This window comes from Cyprinus carpio, chromosome A10 (assembly GCF_018340385.1).
Source record: "Cyprinus carpio isolate SPL01 chromosome A10, ASM1834038v1, whole genome shotgun sequence".
NCBI classification, from domain to species: Eukaryota; Metazoa; Chordata; class Actinopteri; order Cypriniformes; family Cyprinidae; genus Cyprinus; species Cyprinus carpio.
Genome location: NC_056581.1, coordinates 9,355,523 through 9,378,043, shown reverse-complemented (window position 1 = coordinate 9,378,043; position 22,521 = coordinate 9,355,523). Strand labels below are relative to the sequence as shown.

The window sequence follows — 22,521 nt, the reverse complement described above, 5'->3', positions numbered from 1 at the left end:
TTCGCTAATGTATTTTAATGAAGATGCTTCACGTGGGAAGAATGGATCAAGTTTGAACTTGACTGACTGATATTTTTATGGTTAAATGTGTTGGAGTATAAACTTTTCCTAAAATGTGGGTCTAACATTCTGGCAGCTGAAAAAGCTAAGAAGTTGATTTACTCAAATATGAAGTCTTTAACATGGTTTGAGTATATTGACCCCTGTCCAAGTTAAAGTCTAGTTTGCAGATGCAACCGATTTGAAATTCCTGTGCCATCCCATAATTTCTCCTCCACAATTTTGGTGCAGCTAAAACAGAACCAGAGTTCAAGGCGTTTCTTGCTGAGAGGAACCCCAGGCAGCAGCACTCCTCCACGCTAGAGTCCTACCTGATCAAGCCCATTCAGAGAGTCTTAAAATATCCACTACTTCTGAGGGAGCTTCACTCTCTCACCGACCCGGACAGCGAGGAGCATTACCACCTGGATGGTAAATATCAAGCTTAAGATACTAATTGAGCATAATGTTAGCCCATGGGTGGATCTACTTGTAGTGTAATATGATGCAGCACCTCTTCTGAGTTAGTTTTGAAGAATTTTAAAAAGACCACGTCATTTCAAAACAGGATTTTGCTTACTCTACTAATTTGGCATCTGCTTTGAGTTTGGGTGACTTATGCATTTGGGAACACCATCAAACATCTTCCTAAACTTGTAATGAGAAGCATTGTCAGAAGCTTTAAAGGTCCTTGCGGTTTTCCTCCAAATATAGAGGTCATTTGCACACTCTTACAAGCTACAGTAACAAAATTGTAATGGGGATTTAATTCTAAAGGTGAAATGCTCAAAAAAAAAAAAAAACTTTCCCAGCTGTAAAATAGCTTGTAAATCTCTTAATTCTTTAGGTGCAGTTTCTTAAGTCTCTCATGTTTTTCTAGTCGCAATGAAAGCCATGAACAAAGTGGCCAGTCACATAAATGAAATGCAGAAGATTCACGAGGAGTACGGAGCCGTGTTTGACCAACTCATCAGTGAGCAGAGCTTTGACAAAAAAGAGGTACAGTTCCACTTGTCTCTGTTAGGTCTTTGTAATTCTGAAATTCTTTAAAGCCACCACCAAATGTCATAATGTATGCATTGATGTCATCTAATATTTTCAAAAAATGGGTAGATTTGGTTTTGCAACATTGTTTACTCTTATCCCAGGTTGCCGATTTGTCAATGGGCGACCTCTTGTTGCATGACACTGTGGTCTGGATCAATCCACCCTCTTCTCTTATGAAGGCGAAGAGAGACCTAGAGCTGGCTGCGTTCAGTGAGTGTTTGCAAAGTGTTTCTTCCCAAAATAGAATCCTATTCTCTTATTCATTAGTTTGTTCCCTACAGTAATGGTTCCCTGCATCAGTAAAGGCCAGCTGTATCTTTGGGCACAATGGCATTAGAGGAACCACCTTGTCCTGTAGCTCTTAAAGCATTAAAGTTGCATTTATACAAAAGCCTTTTTTCTCCCCCTCAGCTGAGACATTTTCGAAGAAAGCCTTCAGATGCTTTAAAAGTGGGTCAGTTTGCCATTGAAGTTGGCAGTATTTCACCGGGTCACATTTTTACTCTGACTATTCTGAAAAGAGCCCCAAGCATCTCTATTGTGAATGTTAAGTGTTGTATGGTTTTGTGTGTCTTAATGTTTTAATTCATTTTCTTCCTTCAGTTTTCAGAACGGCAGTTGTTTTTGTGTATAAAGACTGCTCCAAGCACAAGAAAAAAATGGTAAGTGCTCTTTCCCTTCTTCATTATTCATTAATAGAGATCTGACATCGGTTTTAAAAGCTTGCAGACTAGCACTTTTAGTAGGTTTTGGTTTTTATTGACGGGCACATGATCGAGTACGAAACGAGGATGCCCTTGTCTTGTACTTGATTAATTTCTGTAGTCTCTTTGGCTTATTTTACATGGCCTTTCACCTGTATGTTATATTTTAAAACTTCCTGTTTTCAGTTTGTCAGGTGGATGATGCCATTAAAGATGTATTTTAAGTTCTTAATCCTAATTTTGCTGTTTTTTGTCTTAGGGTGGATCTCACAGAGCATCGATTCTTGATGAGAGAGAACCTTTTCGTTTCAGACACATGATCTCTACAGACGCTCTCCAAGTTCGCAACCTCCCTAGTAAGTATTGATCTACTGGTCTCATTCTTTTCCCACAGATTTATTGAGACTAGTGTGGTATATTAGCTTCATGCTTTAGATTCACTTTGACAATGCAATTAATGTATTTTACATCCCATGACACTTGATGAGCATAGTAAATTTTGCTTTTGGCTCAGTCTAACTTATTATGGGCTTAGGCCAGAATGTTAATATTCCCAATTGATGGTCTGGGGTGAAAAGGTCATCAAACAGGAACTTGGGGTCTGTACTCTGGTTTATTGTCCCAGGGTCTGTGTCTTCCATGAGGTTTATTAACTCTGTGCTGATCTCTGTGATTTTGTTTCCCACAGTCCTTTTAACAGTATACAGCTAACCTGACGTTCCTTTCATTTCAGATTCAGAGGGGTCTGCAATGTGTGAGATCGTTCACATGAGGTCAGAATCTGAAGGGAGACCCGAGAGGACTTTCCACATCTGCTGCAGGTGAGATGAGGTTCAGAACACCACACATCAGGCCTGAAAACTGACCAATAAATCAAAGACGATAATAACACAATTCAAACTAAATCAAAGAAAAACTAAACACACAAGGAACTTAATTTTAACAATCTCTCTGGCTCCAGTCCTTCAACTTGGAGACATAATGTTCTGTCTTTGTCTAGATTGAGAAATATGTATGCCAACACATTTAATTCCGTTTAAGTAATATAACAAAATAAAACTACAAAAAGTATTTGGCAACTTATGTAAATGAATTTTCTTCTGTTTTGTTTGAAAAGAGTGTCTTATCCTTCTTGATAATATTGGCTTGACAAAACCAACATGCTAATCTATAATTTAAGCTTATTATTCTTCTGTTGCTTCTAAAATAAAATTTCTAAAAGTAACTTCTCCTAGAGTTTTTAAGAAAAGTGCTAGAAACGTTAACATAACATGTAAAAATGTGTTAGCATTGTGCTACAAGCTAGCAATGTGCTAAAATGTTAACAATTTGCTAACAACACTGCAAAACATGTTTAAAAGATGTTAGCATCATGCTAAAATATGTTAGCCACATACTAAAACAATGTTAGCAACATGTTTAATCATGCTATTGCTGGCTATTTTTTTTCATTAAGTCAAACTCTTAAACTTTTTTTAACCTTCAGATAGGGCTGTTAAGCCAACTTCTAAGTTTGTCCTTAACTTCTGTAGCTTATATAATTCAATAGCATTCATATATTTAAGTGTGGCAGTAAAACAGTATATTTCTATTCTGGTAAAATAATTTTTCGTTTTTGTTTTTTTAGCTCTCCAGAGAGTAAGAAAGACTTCCTGAAGACGGTTCATTCTATCCTGAGGGACAAACAACGCCGTCAGTTAATGAAAACTGAGAGTTTACCTCCAAATCAGCAGTATATTCCCTTCGGAGGGAAGCGGCTTTGTGCGCTAAAGGGTTCACGACCCACAATGAACAGAGCGGGTATGTTGGGGACGTCTGACACAAATTGAACATTAATTACTTTTTTCTGCAACACTTCCCTTCTCTCTGCTCATCTCTCTATATCTCTGCTAACTCTCCCACTGTGTCACTTTCCATCTTCCTCTAGATAACATGATTAACGCAGTATTTTTCTTTTTTTTTTTTACAGGCTTTAGTGTGAGCTGATTATTATGTAACAAATTGAAATCCTAGTGTCCACCAGACAATATTGCTGCTTTCTTTCCTAAAGGAGAAAACTGAAAAAAACAAACAAAAAAAAACAGGATAGTTAGCATTCATGCTATCTCTTTCTTCTCTTCCAGTTTCAGCCCCATCTCGAACCCTCGGTCGCCGAAAGCTCATCCGTAACCGTTTCACCATAGACACGAGTGTGGTTTTCGACGACGGCTCATCCCAGGACCTGTCACCCATCACCCCAACAGAGCCCCCGCTGTCTTCGCTCCAGAATCCCCAGGAGCCCATCCGAGACACAGATCGCTGGGTGGAGGATCAGTTTGACCTACAGCACTACGAAAACCAGGACGACGTGAAGGAGACCGACATCCTCAGCGACGACGATGAGTACTGCCAATCTGTCCGGGGCCCTTCCTCTGATCCGAGTCTGGAGGAGTCTTTAGAGGCACTATCAGTGGAAGGAGACGAAGACAAGGGTCTCAATGAACTTTCGGAGGACAAACCTCCAAAGTCCCACACCCCACTGAAGCTGACCCTTCTGAGAAAGCAGTGCGCGGTGGAAGGTGTTGCTTCTGAGAGGGACTGTGAGGTTATCTGGGTTCGCAGGGACGATTTTAAAAACAGCTGCAACAGCGACATCTTCTGAGCGAAGAGGGTTATGTGCGAGCTGTGATGTTTTGTTTTATAGACTTGTGGGAGAGAATAAGGCAAAAACCTACCGGGTCCAAGCCTTCACAGACACGATGCACTGACAATCCTACTGAAAGCCAGAACTGAAGAACTTGCACCATTAAACAAAAAAAAAAAAACCTCACTCCACCCTAATATCAATGCAGACTTCCTGCCATTTAAGTCCAGACATCACAATGAACATTTAAAGATGCCAACTGTACAGCCAATGTATTTATAGAGGCTTCATACTTACAGACAGGCAGCTACATGTTCTTTCAGTTGATCTTGTTGTATTTTTGTTGTCGTTTTGTTTCAAACACAAGATCGTGGTCAATCTTTTCAGTTATGCTTCATATACTCATTTTTATTCAGGGATTTGTGATTTGATGCTTCGTATAACCTCATTAGTTCTTTGTAATGGCTACATGCAGGTGATTTTTGTCAAGCGCGGCAGCGTTCCCTGAAAATTTCATGACAGTCAGGCTAGCTGCTTAATGCCATCCCTGTTACAAACCCAACAGTCTCGCTTGCTGTCTTTGTTCCCTTTTGTTCGTCGGTCACCAGCAACCCAGTATTAACAATCACTGTTCACTGAACACGTGCACACACAGAGAAATGATGTTCTATGTGAAAATGGTAGAAAGAACTGCAATAATGTAATTTTGTTTATTGGTTAGGAAATCAAACTACCCATAATCCTCGCTCAGTCAGCTCTGGTGTGCTTGTGAATTCAACAGCCAGACATTTAGGTGCATAAATAAGGAATTTAATTCAAAGCACCCCTACAAAATGATAAATGTAGCAGATTTGTCCTGTTCATACTGAATTTGTCGGTGAGAATGAAATTTTGGAGAGCTTGGGTCTTTTAAGGTATTTTGTACAATGATAAAGATAAAAACGCACACGTTACACCCTGCATGTGTATTTTAAAATAAAAGATGCCCTTTCACCAAAAACAATCAGTGCACCTTTAGCCATGGATCCCTTTTAGCGAAACTGGCTGTATTTAAAAACTCCTTGCTTTTCCCCCTTTGCCTTTTTGAGACTGTGTATGTTCATACTGTGGAAATAATTATTAACCTAAAATAAATTTTCCTAATTTATATTTGCAGTTTTATCAAAATAACTTTGTACGTGGTCTGTTCTTTGTCAACATGGCAGCCATTTGCCGTGTTTTAAATAAAGTTTGGTGTGATTTTTCAGCAGTGGCTTGTCTTGTTAAAAATAAATTAAGCAGATGATGACTCTGAAACATACCAAACAAACTGAAAATGATTCTGGATTCATGCAATGACAGGTTTTAGTACTCTAAATCTGTGAAAATTTGACTCCCTGCTTCTGATTGGTTTATTCAGTGCAGATGCAGCTACCTGATTGGTCCCTATCACTAAAGCCCACCCTACACTTGATCTTAATCCTCATAGGGAGAAGCAGGGAAATCATAATATCACTCAGATTTTGTTACTGCACTGGAATATCAATGAAAATGTCTTTGTCCCATCGAGTTAACCAGAAGGTGGCAGTGAAGCTGCACCAACTACCTGACGACAAACTGAACCTTTTCCCCTCATGAAAATACATCAGTAGTGGCTTTAATGAGCACAAAACAGAAGATCTACAATATCTGTTCTGCACTTTCCACCTGCAAAAGTGATACAAATGAGTCGTATTTAATGGGCACTGAGTCAGTGCCAGCATTTCCTCTTCTCCTATCCTCTCCTCTCACGGGGTTTGTTTTTGTTCTTCTATGAGGCAACAGTGTGTTCAAGCAAAGTAGTTGCTGTTTTTGATACATTGTTATATCAAGAACAGTTTGAATCATCAGCTCTTCTTTTTGTGCCATAATATTCCACATCTTCTTAGATTAGATTTTAAACACATTTTCAAGTTCATATAGATCCATTGGGCAGCAGTTTAAAGATCAAGTGCACCAGAGCATAATTTTCTGCTATGCTAAGTAGAAACCTATTTTGATTTCGAAAATGAAACCCTGTTTACAGTATTTACTGTAAATACAACACTCATAACCAGTTTGTCATTGAATGAAAAGTATATAGGATGTGCCATTTGCTGAATAGCACATCACATTTCTATTTCAGGTAGCTGTCAGACCAAGAGACTGAGGGAAGAAGAATGTTACCAAAACTACAGGACAGTTGTCCCACACAATAACATCAATTTTGGAAATGTATGCTTATTAAAAACTTTTCTAACACTCCCAGGGCCCTTATCAGTCCTGCTCTGATTCCATGCATTGTTTTGGAGAAATGTTATCCACCATCAAGTAAGTACAATTAGTTTTAAATTGCATTTAATAAGCTAATCTATTGAATGTGCTGGAACTATGTTGTTTTGACTGGGTAGTTAGATTTCCTGATCATTGAACTGCTTGCTTATGAGTTACGAAATGATTTGTTGTGGTCGATCGATGCTTTATGGATTGTGATTTTTTCACCTCTTAAAACATTTCTATTCTTTTCACACACTTCTGCCTGCTGACTAGTCAATTTTGATGAATAATAAATCATAAATGTGTTAATAAATGCACTCAGGTGAAGATGCAACCATGCATTATTTGAAATGCTCCAGGATTGAAGCTGAAATTCTACTTTACTTCTCTCACAGTTGATCATTAATGTTGGCTTCGCACTTTCTCTGCTTAGCCGTGATCACAGGGTTACCGAGGTGGAAACTCACTGTACGCTTTGAAACATGGGCAAAATACGAAGGGCTTTGGACTAAATGTTCTTTTACCCATGATGCCAGTTCATTAACATGCAAAGCCTATTTAGATCCAGCCCTGTGGTCAGCTCGTTACTTTGTAACTCTCTCTTTGGTTCTGGCTGCGGCTGCATGGATCAGTTTACTCATGAGCATTCAGTGCACCCGTCCCAACGGTGCCAGGTGCTGCCTGACAGGAGCAGCATGCTTGCACCTGCTCGCTTCACTCACTACTCTCATCCCTGTGTTCTGGACGGCACTCAGCATCTTCCATGCCGATCGTGGTCTGAGCTCCATTCGGTTCCACATGGGGGAGGCTCTGTTTGTAGGCTTGCTGGCCTCGTGTTTGCTATGCACAGCCGTAATGTTACAGTGGTGTTCTGGGCCCCTTGGCAGGGCAGGAGAAGAGACAAGCATCGCCTCTAGCCACAGTGACATCAGTTTGGACACACTGTTTAGCTCAGCCAGCCTAAACTCTCATGCAAATTAAGGCATCAGTGAATTGTAAAAAATGATGCACTGGTAACAGTGTGGACTGTCTTTTTAATTCACTTATAAATGAGTAAAATAAAAACTGACAAAATACTTCAATATGAGCTACAACTGATGACTTTGCATCATATTAAGTGTTTAATTTAGTCAAATAAATAACATTTATTTAGTTTTTTTGTTGTTGTTTTATCTACTGCTTCATCTTTTTCTGTTACAAGATTTGTCCAACAGGCGGCGTTGTGTCCCACCATTTGGCAAAAAGCAAGCTTTTTAATTCACTGTGGCTGTCCTACATCCGATTCAATTTATCGAATCGGTTCGTTCCCATCAACAGGGCCAAATTCAGCCGAGTCATAACTTACAGTAAAAGTGTTTCAAGAATTATCTTGTTTGATTTTTGAAAATTTCTGCTTTTCACTGCTTTTTAATTACATTAATAATTATGTATTCCATCTTTCACAATATTACTGCTGAACAAAGTTATCATTTGCAACGCTTTGCGAATCATTTCGACATTTCGAGCCAGAATCGTAACATTTCGTGCGAACATCGTCACTCTTTCTGTGGTCTCTCCCGTGCACAGTCTGCACACATATATTTTAAACATTTAGTAATAACGAGCGATTATCTAACTTACTATGACAGCATTCATCAGTTTGCCTAAAAACAGATTATGACATTTTACTGAATATGTGACTGGTCTGAAAATAAAAGAAAAAAAATGAAATAGAAATAGAAACGGAACACTAAAACAATTTAAGACCCTGCAATCTTCAATCTGTGTGAACTTAAAATGAAGATAACGTCCTGAAGAATGCCAAAGGTTTAGCAGGTTTTGCTTTAATCCTGCATCTGGATCATGAGTTGGTCAGTGGCACGCGCTCTTTACGATCCTCGCGGTGCGCGTGCTGTGTGCTGTGTGCTACAAGTATTTGCAGCGATGAACAAAGGATATCAGCACAAAATCTTACCTGAAATATATGGAAGAGTCCGTTAAATCGTGGATTTTCGGGGAAAGGATGACGTGTGGTTTTTGAGGCAATAACCGGCTATTTCGAGGAGTTGTTTCTATTGCGCGCGATGGGAGGTGAATGGAAATTGATGAGCGCGCGCTATGGTTCCTTAAATCCAGTTTTATGACATGAAGTTTTTTATTTTTTGCCTCTTTTGATTACAGAGCCATGGAGAATCGCAAAAGACTGTTATTTTTTCTTTTTTACTTGATGTCAAAGTTTTACCTTAGTGAGCAGCAGGTCATACGAATTGGTAAGTGATTCTCTACCATGACTCGTTCATTGTCATCTGCAGTTATTGTTAATTCATAAACTTTCAGTGTTCAGCATCGAGGGTCTGTGTTTTCTCGTCACCGTTCTTTAATCGACTTGAGGAAGTGTTATTGCTTGTTTCAGATAGATCTATCTGAGGGTTTTATGACCTCTAAATGCATTCAGTTTATTTGTCGTATCTGCAGATCCATGTAGGATATAATCTGCATATTTACTTACATTTTCAGCATTGTCATTGATATAGCTACTATAATAATCTATTTTGTTACAGAAGTCAAACTAAAGGCTAAAACTTTCTCAGAATGGGATGAAATCAGAAACCAAGAATATTAGTCACTTGATCTGTTTGTGATGGTTTAACCTTTCTTTACAGAAGAAGTATTGTTGGCAAGTCATCTTGAAAGTAAACAAACAATAATATTAAACCATCAGCATTATCATCACCAAAATGAGATTTGAGAGATTCGATCACTGGCTCTCCTCTGTGTGTTATTGAGATAAAGCGTCCTGTAGTCACATAGAGGACAGTAGAGTCTGATGATTGCTGCTGTCTGACTTTGCCATCACGGTTAATCCCCAAAGCAGTTTTAACAAACTACATTAATCCTCTTTCCTACCCAAGACTGATTTGATGTTCCTCTCCAAATGATAGGACTTTAGTTGAAACAGAAGGCTTGGCGTATTGCTTCTCTTGGATGGATTGTGAAATGGAGTTGGAAATACTAATAGTATAAATATTTTATATGAACATGCATCATCCATCCATAAATAAACTAGATGATGAAATTATCTACATTTAAGTTTACTGTATAGATCTACTCTTAATGTGGGCCATTTTTCTGGAAGTTGTGTATAGAGCAGAATGAAAGAGTCTGCTACTTTAGCCCCAGATGTAACCTCCTGACTGCCCTATTGATTCCACAGGTATTTCATCAGTTCTGTCACTGAGGGGACTTGTTTTGACCACACTATATGTGGACCCTTTTTATCTGAGACATTTGTCAAAGTTTATCAGATATTGCTGGTTTACAGATGTTCTGTTGTCCTGAACACACAGTGATCTGTCTTTAAGATAGATGTGCATTGGAGCAGCGAATCGTTTTATTAGATAAACTCACACCCTTGCACATACGCATGGATTTGGTAGGACATTGTATATCAGGCTGGAGATACAGGAGAATGTCCCTGTGTTCTCTTGAAAATATAGGTGCACCCAACTGCCATCTGTCATCTGAATGTTATGATTGGCATCTAAAAAAGCGCAGGTTGCTGGAGACATGTGGTGATTGTGGGCTTAGTTTGCATAACAGTGAGTCATAATGGATACACTGACATTCCTCAGCTTTTCACAAATGTTCACGTCAAAATTGCTCAACAGTGTACAGCTAGTGCTTCATTTTTTACAGATTATGAGCAAAGAATGAACTAAAAATAGATGTTTAATGATACATGGTACCCTCCTTTCTGCAGATCACATGATCAGCAGAATACTATTTGCTTTATCTAGCTGATCCTGATATTATCAGATACTTTCAATCACTGAATAAATTATGGCTTTATCATGTCTTTAATTAAATAATCACATTTCTACGATGGCCGATTTACACAATGCTGCGTCTGCTAATACTGATACAATACAATACAATACTGCCATGGGCCAGTGAGTTCAAAACCCCTGCCAGCAAGTAAGTGGTTTGATACAGCCATCTACGAGTTCCTATTAGCATGAAGGAAAATAATTTAATTTGTTTACTCATTTACCCCGAAAATTAAATCTTAAATGTGTCCTATATAGGATGTCTGCTGATGCCATTTATCATCCCACTGGTTACTAGACCAGATTTTGTGACCGTATGGCAGCAATTTTGTTAGTGTCTGGATTTGGTCCAACATTCTTGGTTAAGCTCTCCGTAAATCTTATAATTTTTGTCCAACTCTGCACAAATGCCTGTTATTAAAATCGTAGAGAATATTTTGTTTTAATATACTGTAGATTTGCATCAACTCAATCCTGTGAGTGGTTTAAAATAATCTCTGGGCTGTGGAAGTATCACAGTGTTGACTGAGGGAATGTGCAGTGCTGGTGGAAGTTTTTCACGGACTATGAGGGGAAATTAATCCTTTTAGATTTGGATCCATTTGGCCTCAGATGTACGTTCAGCACTGTGAAATGGCACTGCTCTTTGACCGTCAGCAGAATTTCCCTTAAAAGTCTGTACGGACATGGTGAATTAGGAACCTGGTTTGAAAAAGTCACATCTTTTTGAACACTCTACGAAGTATTTGTCAAATAATTAACGACTAATGTAGGTTGTAAACATTTACATCAGAAAATGCTCACTTTTATTGAGCCTCTTATCGATTGAGCTTGAAATAATAAATGAATCTGAGCGTTTAGAATGAGCCCCATGAGAAAATCAAAGGGTTCGATCACAGTGGTGGAGAGAATGGAGAATAGCTAATGTCTCTGGCTCTTTCTCTGCGAGAGCATTGGTATGCATGCTGACTCCTTATCCCTTTGTGTTTTCTTGTGTTTGTCAGAAGGGATTTGTTTGAACAAGATTTCATGAATCTGAATGAGAAGGAAGGTTTTTTCTTTGATGATGCATTTGGCCTGTGTGTTTGCAGAAATCATTGTGATGTCTTTATGAGGAGTGTGTGGAATGCATCATAGACAGTGACAGGAATGTTGGAAAGAAGAACAGAGAGAGAGAAAGACAAGACTGTGTCAGAGGTGACCTGAGTATTCAGCAGTCACTTGTGTGCATGTTTGTGTATGTGTCTGTATGTGTGCATGTTTGCATTTGCGGGAATTTCTGGATTAGAAAGGTTCTAGACTTATGACCTTCTTGATTAATCAAGAACTGTGTACATTACATTTATTCATTTATCAGATGCTTTTATCCAAAGTGACTTATTTTTCATCATGAGCTACAATATGTGTAGCATTTTCTGTGGAGTCGATCACTCTCTTATGGGCACTGCCATGTCAAGATCTATGAGCTGTGTCATGTAATGCTTTCATCCAGTGCTCTAAACAAAAAACGATACTAAACATGCAAACCAAGTGGGAAAATTAAATATCCAAATAGGCAGTTCATACTGGAATGACGAAACAAACCATAACACACAAAGTGCCTGTGTGTTCATCCAATCCAGTCGTGACAGCAAGACAGCTAGCGGTCACAGTGCAATGCAGCATGAAATAGAGATAAACAGACACAAAGGATCAAAACAAGATAAACAAACAGTTTCATTTAGTGGTTAGTAAACAAACTCCATTCATCCAGACCGTCAGGTGTCCACAACTGTGATGAAGAAGAGCAAGAGAAATGTGAACAAAAACTAAACTTGAACTCACTGTGATTCATTTTATTTGTTTGACTCAAATTTGAATAATTACATTGAGTGGCGCAAAGGGAAACTCATCATCAACATTAAATATTGATTTTAATCATGCAACAGTACTTTATATTAATCAGCCACGTTCTACCCTCTGCATTTGTGAAATATTTTCTTTGAAAAACTGTTGAAATTGGTTGTTCTTTTGCCAAAAAAGTGGATGCTGGATAAAAACCTTTACACATCCATCCTGAGCATTCAGCTTGTTCTTACTGTAATGTTTCATCCTAAGACTGATCATTGAACGGAGCATTCTCTCTGGATAAGAGCAGAGCGACTAATGACAATGATATAGTGTTAGAGCTGACAGATATGTAACATTGAATAGCATCAACCGAACATCTCCCGGAATGATCCAGAAGAAAATGAAAAACAGTACCACAGAGAAAAGTTTATGATCCTTCATGTAATTGCAATGTCAAATGCACTTTAGAAGACTCAAAAAGTCCTCAAGCATTGATGCATACTTATTGTGTGCCAAAAGACTTGGGCTACGTCCAAATACACTACTCCCCTGCTATGCAGTAGACGAAAAATAGTATGTGAAAAAAATAGTATGTCTAAGTTTACAGTATTCAGGGAAAAGAGCCTGGATGACCTACTATTACCAGTGAGATTCTGAATTGTGCTTCCAGTGGGCACTTTGCTATCCCATGAGGCCACAGGGAGGAGTTGTGAATAGTATTGAAGCACAGCAGCAAAAGTTTAGTTGTTTTGAACAAAAAATGATGAACATGCTCAGAGAAAATTTGTTTTTGGACATGGTGTCACTTTTAGTACCATTTCGTTTTTATTTCATATCTCAGGGTTTAATCTTCTAAAGTTCATTGAGCTCAATAATTGGGGGAAGCCACTTAAAGACCAAGAGCATTTCAAGGCTCTGTTCAGGCATAATATCCAAAAGGCCTTTGAGATGTTAATTTTGGTAAAGTGTTAAAGAAATGCTGAGAAATCTTTTGATTATAATTGCACACATTCTTCATTAGGGTATATATTACAGCTATTAGCTAAAACTCCAGTATGTTATGAATGAAATGGCCTGCTGTTTCCTTCGTCATCCAGTTCCTAGGGAAAATCAGAACGCATAAAATGTGCAAGAATGAGAAAGAGCCACAAAGTCCTTGTGAGCTAAAAAAAAAAAAAAAGAAAAAAATACAATGCATCCAGAAGCAGTCTGGGAATGGTGACAATTACCCACATTTCAGCTAATTTGCATCAATTTAAATGTGAAAACTGCCTAACCTCTGTACCATTGTTATTTATGTGTGCAGAATTTTAATGAAAGAAAAAATCTGAAGCAAATACTTCCACTCAAGCATTTGTTGACAGTAAAATTAGCCATTTAAAAGTTAGTTGCATGTTTAGTCTTTATAATGTGATATTTGTCTTATCTATTGCAGGGGTTTTCAAACTGGGGTCCATGGAAAACTTAAAATAAAAGTGATTAAAATAAATTAAAAACTAACAGCAGGGTGCTATAATAAGTAGAAACAAGTAATAATATATAATAAGTAATAATAGTAACAGTGAAGAAAATGTAATAGATAGTAAATATTTCCAAATATTATTTTACACATAGCCTATTTATAATATTCATTTTGTACAGTATAAATGTGGTCTTTATGTGGTACATGAAAATATATACCTGCCTTTTAAATATTAGAATGCAGGTCCCTCGTGCATATTTGGATTCTATGGCATCTATTAAATTGAAATCTTGGCCTATAGCAGCAGCTTCTACTTGTAGTCCATAATTTTGCCAAGCACTTGAGTTTGTGTTGCCTGCTAAAGCATGCTTAGCACTTGCTAGGACCAGCACTGGGAGACTTTGAACTGTCTGCTGATCAAAGCCAGAGAGGAGGCATTGCATACTGTATTCTGCGTATGTCACCCACACAGGTTCTGGGAGGAGATAGGACTTGTTCTATAAACTTACATCAACTGCATAAATAAATTGTCCACTGGAGAAATTTTCAGCTGTTTTGGAGGATGTGCTGTATACTGTCTGCCAGACTATAGACTGAACTAGGGTAGTGATAAAATATTGATAAAGCAGCTAATAATCAATAATGAATATAATCAATAATGAGTTTCATGATTATTCGGGTGTGTACACTGTGCACTGAGAAGCTCCGTCAGTAACGCTACATTAAATTAGTGAAAAACGCATTTCAGCAGAAAACGCATTAAAAAAATGTCTGAAATCACAGAGAGAGCTGCTGCGGGGAAAGTGTTCAATCCAAAGCACCAAAAGCAGGTGAGAATTTTATTGAAGGGGATATGATGCAATTTCTATTTTTCCTGTTCTTAAGTGTGTTATGATGCTATTTGTGCATGTATAAGATCTGCAGAGTTACAAAGCTCAAAGTCTCCCACAAAAGGATTTATTCTATCTAAAAGTGAAGGCTGTTCCAGACCGGGTTAAAACTCCTCGTTCAAACACCCCCCCACATGTCTACGTCACGATGTGAGAATATTTGCGTAATGCCACCCAAATATTCACGCAAAGAAATAGGGATGTTCTTTTTAACCCGTTAACCGTTAACCGACCGTTAATAATTTTGACCAGTTAATACAATCAGTTAAACGGTTTAAAAATTCCATTATTTATTTTCAGTAATTTATCAAAATATTTAAAATGGTTTGCTGCATGGTTAAAATATGCTATGTGTATAAAAAAATATTTTTCTAGAGAAGAAAAAAAACAGAACTCGCATATAAGTTGCATTTTAATATTTCATTCAGAAATAGGCCTAATGCTGATGCGAAATGTTTACAAACATTATAATAAACTGTAAACATATCTAGGCTATTTTAGTTCCCCTCACTCCACAACAAATCCTTTCAATTAACAGTATTTATAAAAGAACGAGAATTAAAAAAAAGGCCTTTCAGAAGTTATAGAAATATAAACAACAAGCCAAAACTACTTCATTTAAAACAAAACTGAAACCAATGCTGGGTCTCTCATTCGACACAAAATCAAATGTTTCCGTATTCACGATGTATTTGAATGCCAAATTATTATTTATTATGTAGCCTACTTCACTCACGTTCCAATATCCACATAAAACAAAATATTTTGAATAACATCTTGGCGGTACAGTGATAACACAGAGACGGTGATACGGCACAGATTTTACAACATATTTAAACTGAGCAGTGTGTTATTTTTTTCCATATGTTTGACTGACTGATTTTTTTTTATTATAATGAACGGGCTGCAATCTCAAGGTAGCAAAGCTTACCTGTGAAAGGTTACTTTCACACTTGCACTAAACTGTGTGCGTGCATGCGGCGCCAGCGCAATCACTTGAATTTTTTCCTTCTAACAGTGGAAGCAACTAGAGATGCACCGACTGCAATTTTCTTGACCGATTCCGATTTCCGATTTTTTTGTAAGTGTGATCTGCTGATACTGATTTTTGCAGATTCTGATTTTCTTTCTAAGAACTATAATAGACAGCATATACAAACAAAAATGTACTTTTCTTCAAAGCAAAATGTTATTTTCATAATAAAATAAATTATTGAACATTACAATTTCCCAAGTTACAGGATCTTCTCTCACATAATTAAACAACTCTCAAAAAATAAAAGTGCTCTGTGACTAGAAAGAAGTAGAAATATCAATTAACTGAAAATGAGTAATTTACCTTTATAAATTTACCTTTTTCTCTTTTTTACCTGTCTTACAAAAGTCAAAAGATCCTGTGAATGAACAAAACTGAAGTGTACAATACTCTTCCAAATAATAATAGTGCATTAAATGGGTAATAAATGTTGCCAGCATATGTATAGGCAAAATGCTACTTGGTTCAAAATGGCAAGTGGTTCCCCCGTAGTTTATTTTAGCCTTACAGGTTTCACAAATAGGAAACTTATTGTCTTCTTCACTCACAGTAAAAAACTTCCACGCCAACAACATATTTGCATTAGGGCTGGGTTTTAACACAAATTTCATGATTCGATTCGATTCTCATTCACAAGCTTTTGATTCAATTAGATGACCAATTCAATTTGATTCAATATCGATTATTTTGGATATATATCAGGTACAGTGCTTGCCAAATTTTCTCAAGGAAAAAAAAATGTCTCAACTAATGCTGTAAAATATACGTGAGAGTCATTTGGTACTACATTACTATAATATTGAAGGCTAAAACTGACTGATTTATAAGCTATAGCATACCACTGTTAAAATTACACAATAAAGTTTTTAAAATAACAAAGTTACAATTGCATAATAATATTTCTACTTCAATTCATATTTTTTAAATATAAAAATTTAAATGGCAAATAATTTAATTTAAAAATGTACTTTCAACTTTCAAGGCTACAAACTTTGCACCCTACAAGGCTGGCTGTGCAAAGGCTATTTCTAAAAAAAAAAAATAGGTAAATTCCGACTTTCTGGCACTTATTCTAAATCAGCTACTATAAGTATGTTTTCTTAATAGTTTAAGTATTTGCTATTGAATGTTCAATTTTGTATCACATAGTGTGTGTGTGTGTGTGTGTGTGTGTGTGTTTGTTTTTGTGACATATCAGGACACAACTTTGTATAATGACATGGGTATGACACAGGTATTACAAGGAGAGGGTGACTTATGAAGACATAACCCATGTCCCCATTTTTCAAAATGCTTATAAACCATACAGTATTAGTTTTTTTGAGAAAGTAAAAATGCACAAAGTTTCCTGTAAGGGGTAGGGTTAGGTGTAGGGTTGGTGTAGGGCGATAGAATATACAGTTCGTACAGTATAAAAACCATTACGCCTATGGGATGTCCCCACTTTTCACAAAAACAAACATGTGTGTGTGTGTGTGTGTGTGTGCAGGGAAATTCTAAAACTCTAGGCCTCCTGTCTACGCTCCCTCAAGGCCGCGGTGAGTGACGCTGTTTCATTGAGAAAGCGAAACTACTTTGTTTGGCCTTCCAGAAGAGGACACGACTAGAAATCATGTTTATAATGGGTTTTAATGTTTATGTCTCGTCACTCTGGCCAGACAGGGCATCACAATATGTTAAGGGGTGTAACATTTCCGTCACACGCTTGAGGTATCTTGAAAGAAACAGCGCATCCTTGTGGCGCGGATGACACAGAAGAGCATACGCAGCATAGTGATATGGAGTGACACAGAGGAGACTGTTGACAAAGGAATTATTGAATAAAGTCGTTATTTTTGTTTTCTTCACTTAAGAAAAGTGTTCCCGTCGCTTCATATAACCCAGATTGCACGTCTGATGGCAGATGGAGTATTCTGACGATGACTTTCATACCTTTTATGGACCTTGACACTGTTATTTACTTGGCAGTCTATGTTTTGTTCTCAAGCCTCCAGGTTTTCATCCAAAATATCTTAAATTGTGTTCCGAAGACGAACAGAGCTTTTACGGGTTTGGAATGACACTAAAGAAATGTTACCTTGTTAACTAGCTGAATTAAAATAAGTTAGTTTCAGTTTTTAGTGTATTTTATTTTAGTTAACATTTATTTTATTTCATTTAACAAACATGTTTTTTTTAATGGTTTTGGTTTTAGTTAACTATAATAACCCTGTCATGCATCTATATTTTGTTTCCATTTATTATCTTTAGAGAAGAACATTATCCTTGATGTGAAATAAAGTATTTAAAAATATTATTTTTTAAATCATAAAAAATATCCAAAGCTCTACATCTACATACAAGCATATAGATCAAAGCCCATAATTGTCTTGTTAACTTATTGTTTATCACAATGGCAAAATGCATGTAATGACATAAACATCATGATAGAAAATGAATTCATTAAAGTTGCGGTCTCCAAGGTGAACGGCAGAGGCTTTGGACATCCCTAGGGGACCATTTTCCAATGAATAGAAATAAAGCATTAAAGCATGCTCAAGTAACCATCAAAGCGTCTACGCACACATACACAAGTGTCTATATGCCACTCTGCCAGCTTTTTCACTCTGCTCTAATGCTCCCTGATATCTTAAAAACACTGTAAATCTATTCAGTTCCAATGGCTGATTCTTAATGTGCCAATTAAAAGAAAAGTGAAGCTAGATGGATTTGGAGTTTCCAGGATAATAAAAGATCAATGAGGGATCAGACTTCTTAGTCATAGTGGAAAAAAGTAAATAAACATAGCAAAACCATAGATCTGATACTTACTCAAAAATGAACCGAGACTTGTTTACTGCCAGACTTCTTATTATCAACTCTCCTTTATGTTAGTGCATCTGCCTCATCTAGAAAAGCTTCAGGCTTCATTCTCATCTCCAGCCTCTCAATCCGCCCGAGTCTGACCATCTCCCTCTATATGAAAGCAATCAGTTTTTCACAAACAAAATCTCCTCTCCTTTTTCCCTGTATGGAGCGTTTGGTCTGCGCTCTCCCCGAGGGACTATCTGAACATCAGACAGTGTTATCCACAGCAGGACTTTCTGGCTTTGCTTTAAGTCTTGCTCATTCCAATTCAGCTTTCTAAAAGCCAAAACAAGCAACTGAGACTGGGTTTCACAGAAGCTTGTATCTACACTCTGATGAGCTTCATCTCACACACATTAACATTTCCATTTTATTATTCTTATCTTCATTCACAGTCTTTTCATTAAAGAGCCAATCTGTCACTTTCACTGTTTGAGGTTGGCTGTTTATTGGCGAGTTAATGGCCCATTATTTCCTGCTGAGACCTGTTTGTTGGCCATCTATGAATAGAGTCTAATCTCAGGTGAATGTCCTCCAGACAGATCTTACTGTTCTGCATTGTATCCGCATGATATGTAGTTGCAGCTTTACAAGTAATGTGACATAATGTGTGTGGTAACAGATGCTCATGCATAATTCTGGAGATATACTCCACTGAAAGTCTTGGCCACTTAGTCCAGACATTTACGTCATGTTGACTTTGCACCCAACTGAGTTCAATTGAGTCTTGATTGGCATATTCACTAACAAAGTCTGATGTTTTGATCCTGATCATTTGCTGATTCAGGTGTGAACGGTCTGTTTTGATCTTCATGATTGTCTGATTTGCATGTGATCATTGAGAAGGGATGTTGTTGATTAACCTTGTGCAATTGTGAGAATAAGCTTCACTGCTTGCAAGGGAAGTGATTTAAAAAAAGGCATGTTAAAGGTCAAACGCTGTGTTGGCCAATTAGTCTGAATTTCTTAAGCAGCTAAATCTGCATGATTTGCCATTTCAGATTTTCTAAATGTTATGGGATCGCTAAATAACCTGTTAAAACCTGTAAGTCGCATATTGATATTGGCATTTAGATGCATCATATCATACTGGGAATTATTTAAGAGAAGTAAAACAGCCACTGTACTCTGTGTTGTATGTTGTTTTTAAATTTTTAGTTTTTTATTATGAATTGTTAAGATTATGCATTCTTAAAATGGTTGGTTTTGTTTCTTGCATGCAAGTGCGCAATAGACAAGCCACTTTCTTTTATGTTCTTAATAATAAATGTGCTAATAAAAACACTCATTGCTTTTATAACTTTATTAATCCTCTATAATTAGATACAGAAAAACTCTTGTTCTTTTGCTTGTAATTGATTAATTTTATTAATCAGTGTGTCTTGTTGAAATGTGCCTGAATGGGTCCTTTTTGGCAAAGTTTGTTTATTTATTTATTTATCTATTTAGTGGACAGCTGGCTTTAAATGTATTTAACAAAATCTGGAATTTATTTTAAGTAGCATTATAACTTGGATTTTATTTGTATTTAGCATCAGCTTGGCACTATTGTTTGTAACTACTTTTAAACTAGTGTGGAACTGAAATATATCAATTTCCAGGGCATCAATTTTAATTTTATTTGTACATTTACTTAGAAAACTGTTTTTAAATGTGCTTTTAACAAATGCTGGATTCTGCTTTTTCAAAAAATGCATTAACTTGGAATTGATTTGTATTTAGCATTAGCTTGGCTCTCTTGTTTAACTGCTTTTAAATTAGCTTGAATGTATCCATTACTCCTAATTTTCTGTTACATAGTACACTTAGCTAGGCACTGTTAAATGTGTTTTTAAATAACTTATAAATAACAAAGGCTGCGTTTATCTTTTTTCAGTTTGCCTTAGCATTCGCTTGGATCTGATTCAGTTTGTATTTAGCAGTTTGTATTTAGTGGATTTTAATGAGGTTTATGCATTACTAGGGCATTGATTATAGCGTCATACTGATTTTTAAATGTGGTTTACTTTAGACATGTTTAGAAATTTAGTGTGCTTATTGACTTGAAAGAACAGTTTTGCTTTTTACTTGTTGGTTAATGCTGTTTGTCTCTTTATTTTGATTAGGGGGCATCTTTGAGACACGGGAGAATGAACCTGTCAGCATGGATGAACTCGCCTTTAAATTTGCAGTTACAAGTATCAACCGAAACAGAACCTTGATGCCAAACACCACGTTGACCTACGATATCCAGAGAGTAAACCTCTTTGACAGCTTTGAAGCCTCCCGAAGGGGTATGACTCTTTGTTTAATTTTGGACGTCAAAATTAGAGAACAACCTACAATTTCCTAAATTTCAAGGTCACTGCTTAGTTCTATTTGAAGTTAATCTAACAGGAGTAGAAGGGCTGTATTTTAGGCATGTTTCGTAAATTAATTGTAATCTGAAGCACAGTATAAAAAACTTAAATGAGACATTTGAAAAAGAACTCTGATCAAAATTCGAGAACACTTACAGATACCTCCATATTTTTGGTGTTTATCTGGCACCTGGTGCTAATTTCCTTAATTATATTACAAACCCTATTTAACTGGCAGCATTCCTCTAATTTTCACTGAGATTGCACTATGGCGGGGCGCTCTAAGGTGACTGAAAGCCTGCAAAAAGAGCTTGTCCAGAAGAAGGCCAGAGGGATTAACCTTTCAGTCACTGCAAGAGAAGCTGGTCATTCCAAATCTGTGATTTCTAGAATATTGCAGCTTTATAATGACTAATTCATTCAAGTCACCCAAAAAGGCTGGTCGTCCACATGAGACAAATGCACAAGAAAACAGGATAATGCAGAGACTTTCAATGAGGAATCGGTTCAACACTGCAGCTGGAATTGCTCGCCAGTTCAGCGATGAACAGGGTATTGTTCTGTCTCAGCATGTATAAGAGAAGTCAGACTGAAAACGCAGTCTGCAGTGACGGAGCCTCTCATCAGCAGAAAGAATCAAAAGGCTAGACTAACCTTTGCTGAGGAGCATGTTGTGTGGAGAGAGAACTGGTCCAAATCACTTTAGTCATAAGAGCAAGTTTAATTTATTTGGGTCATATGGGAAACATTATATTTGGCATCAAACTGGGAAAGACTGAACCCCTGAGTGTGTAAAGAAGTCAGTGAAAGGTGGAGGAGGAAGTGTCATGGTTGGGGAATGTTTGGGGCAGCAGGATTTGGGCCACTTATACAGCTATAAGGCAGAGTGAATGCAAATGTTTATCAGAACCTCCTTCAGCAACATGTGGTTCCTTCCCTGCAAGCATTTCCTAATCACCCTGCAGCTTTCATGCAAGACAATGTCCTTGTCACCTCTGCAAAATGGATAAAGCAGTTCCTTGAAGCTTAAAAACATTGAAATAATGAAATGAGAGTCCCAGAGTCCTGAAAATCTCTGGGAAATCCTTTGGCAACAAAGTTACAGCTAAGAAACCCATTACAGTTACTGAACTATGGAGGAGAGTGGACCAAGATCACACCAGATCAATGTGAGAAACTAGTGATGTCCTGCGTGCACAGATTTGCTGAAGTCATTCAAAGCGAGTGACTCTACACTTCCTACTAGTTTCTGACAGCAGTAACCCTCCAAAATTTGTTGTAATCTTCTTCCATGCTACAGTGGTTAATGTTCTCTAATTTGAATCACTGTGTTTTCCACAAAATAAAGGTTTTTGTAGAAATGCCTTGGTTATTTTGTCAAACATGTTAGTAGAACAATGGTATACCTACAGCTAATATTCCTTCAAAATTTGAGTGATAAAGATTAACGATATTTCAGAAAAAATCTAGTATTTAAAGATTGTTCTCTAATTTTGATCTCCACTGTATATTTTGTATTTATTTTACAATTTTATTTTATAAAGTTTGTGACAAAGGTGAATATACTTAATGCGTTTGTTTATCATTTTTCTTGGTTTGTAGTTATGTATTAAATAATGATATA

General features: G+C 37.1%; 2 protein-coding genes across 10 annotated transcripts in view; both read left to right on the top strand.

The window, feature by feature from the left end:
• LOC109097672 (rho guanine nucleotide exchange factor TIAM1-like) overlaps window positions 1-6,942 on the top strand; it is a 62,139-nt gene extending 55,197 nt beyond the window's left edge. For all 4 annotated transcript variants that reach the window (XM_042765083.1, XM_042765082.1, XM_042765084.1 and 1 more), the window contains 8 exons: window positions 292-471; window positions 920-1,038; window positions 1,188-1,296; window positions 1,690-1,748; window positions 2,050-2,146; window positions 2,524-2,611; window positions 3,418-3,590; window positions 3,914-6,942. In XM_042765083.1, the coding sequence (XP_042621017.1) occupies window positions 292-471; window positions 920-1,038; window positions 1,188-1,296; window positions 1,690-1,748; window positions 2,050-2,146; window positions 2,524-2,611; window positions 3,418-3,590; window positions 3,914-4,431 (1,343 nt within the window). In that variant the 3' untranslated portion in view covers window positions 4,432-6,942. The remainder of the gene's footprint in view (window positions 1-291; window positions 472-919; window positions 1,039-1,187; window positions 1,297-1,689; window positions 1,749-2,049; window positions 2,147-2,523; window positions 2,612-3,417; window positions 3,591-3,913) is intronic.
• Window positions 6,943-8,404: 1,462 nt separating this feature from the next.
• The window catches only part of LOC109061137 (glutamate receptor ionotropic, kainate 1-like), a 54,380-nt gene continuing 40,263 nt past the window's right edge, over window positions 8,405-22,521 (top strand). For 2 of the 6 annotated variants that reach the window (XM_042765076.1, XM_042765077.1), the window contains exons 1-2: window positions 8,413-8,936; window positions 20,664-20,831. In XM_042765076.1, coding sequence (XP_042621010.1) covers window positions 8,852-8,936; window positions 20,664-20,831 — 253 coding nt within the window. In that variant the 5' untranslated portion in view covers window positions 8,413-8,851. Of the gene's footprint in view, window positions 8,937-20,663; window positions 20,832-22,521 lie in introns of all 6 variants that reach the window. The other 4 variants (XM_042765075.1, XM_042765080.1, XM_042765079.1 and 1 more) reach the window with 4 other exon arrangements.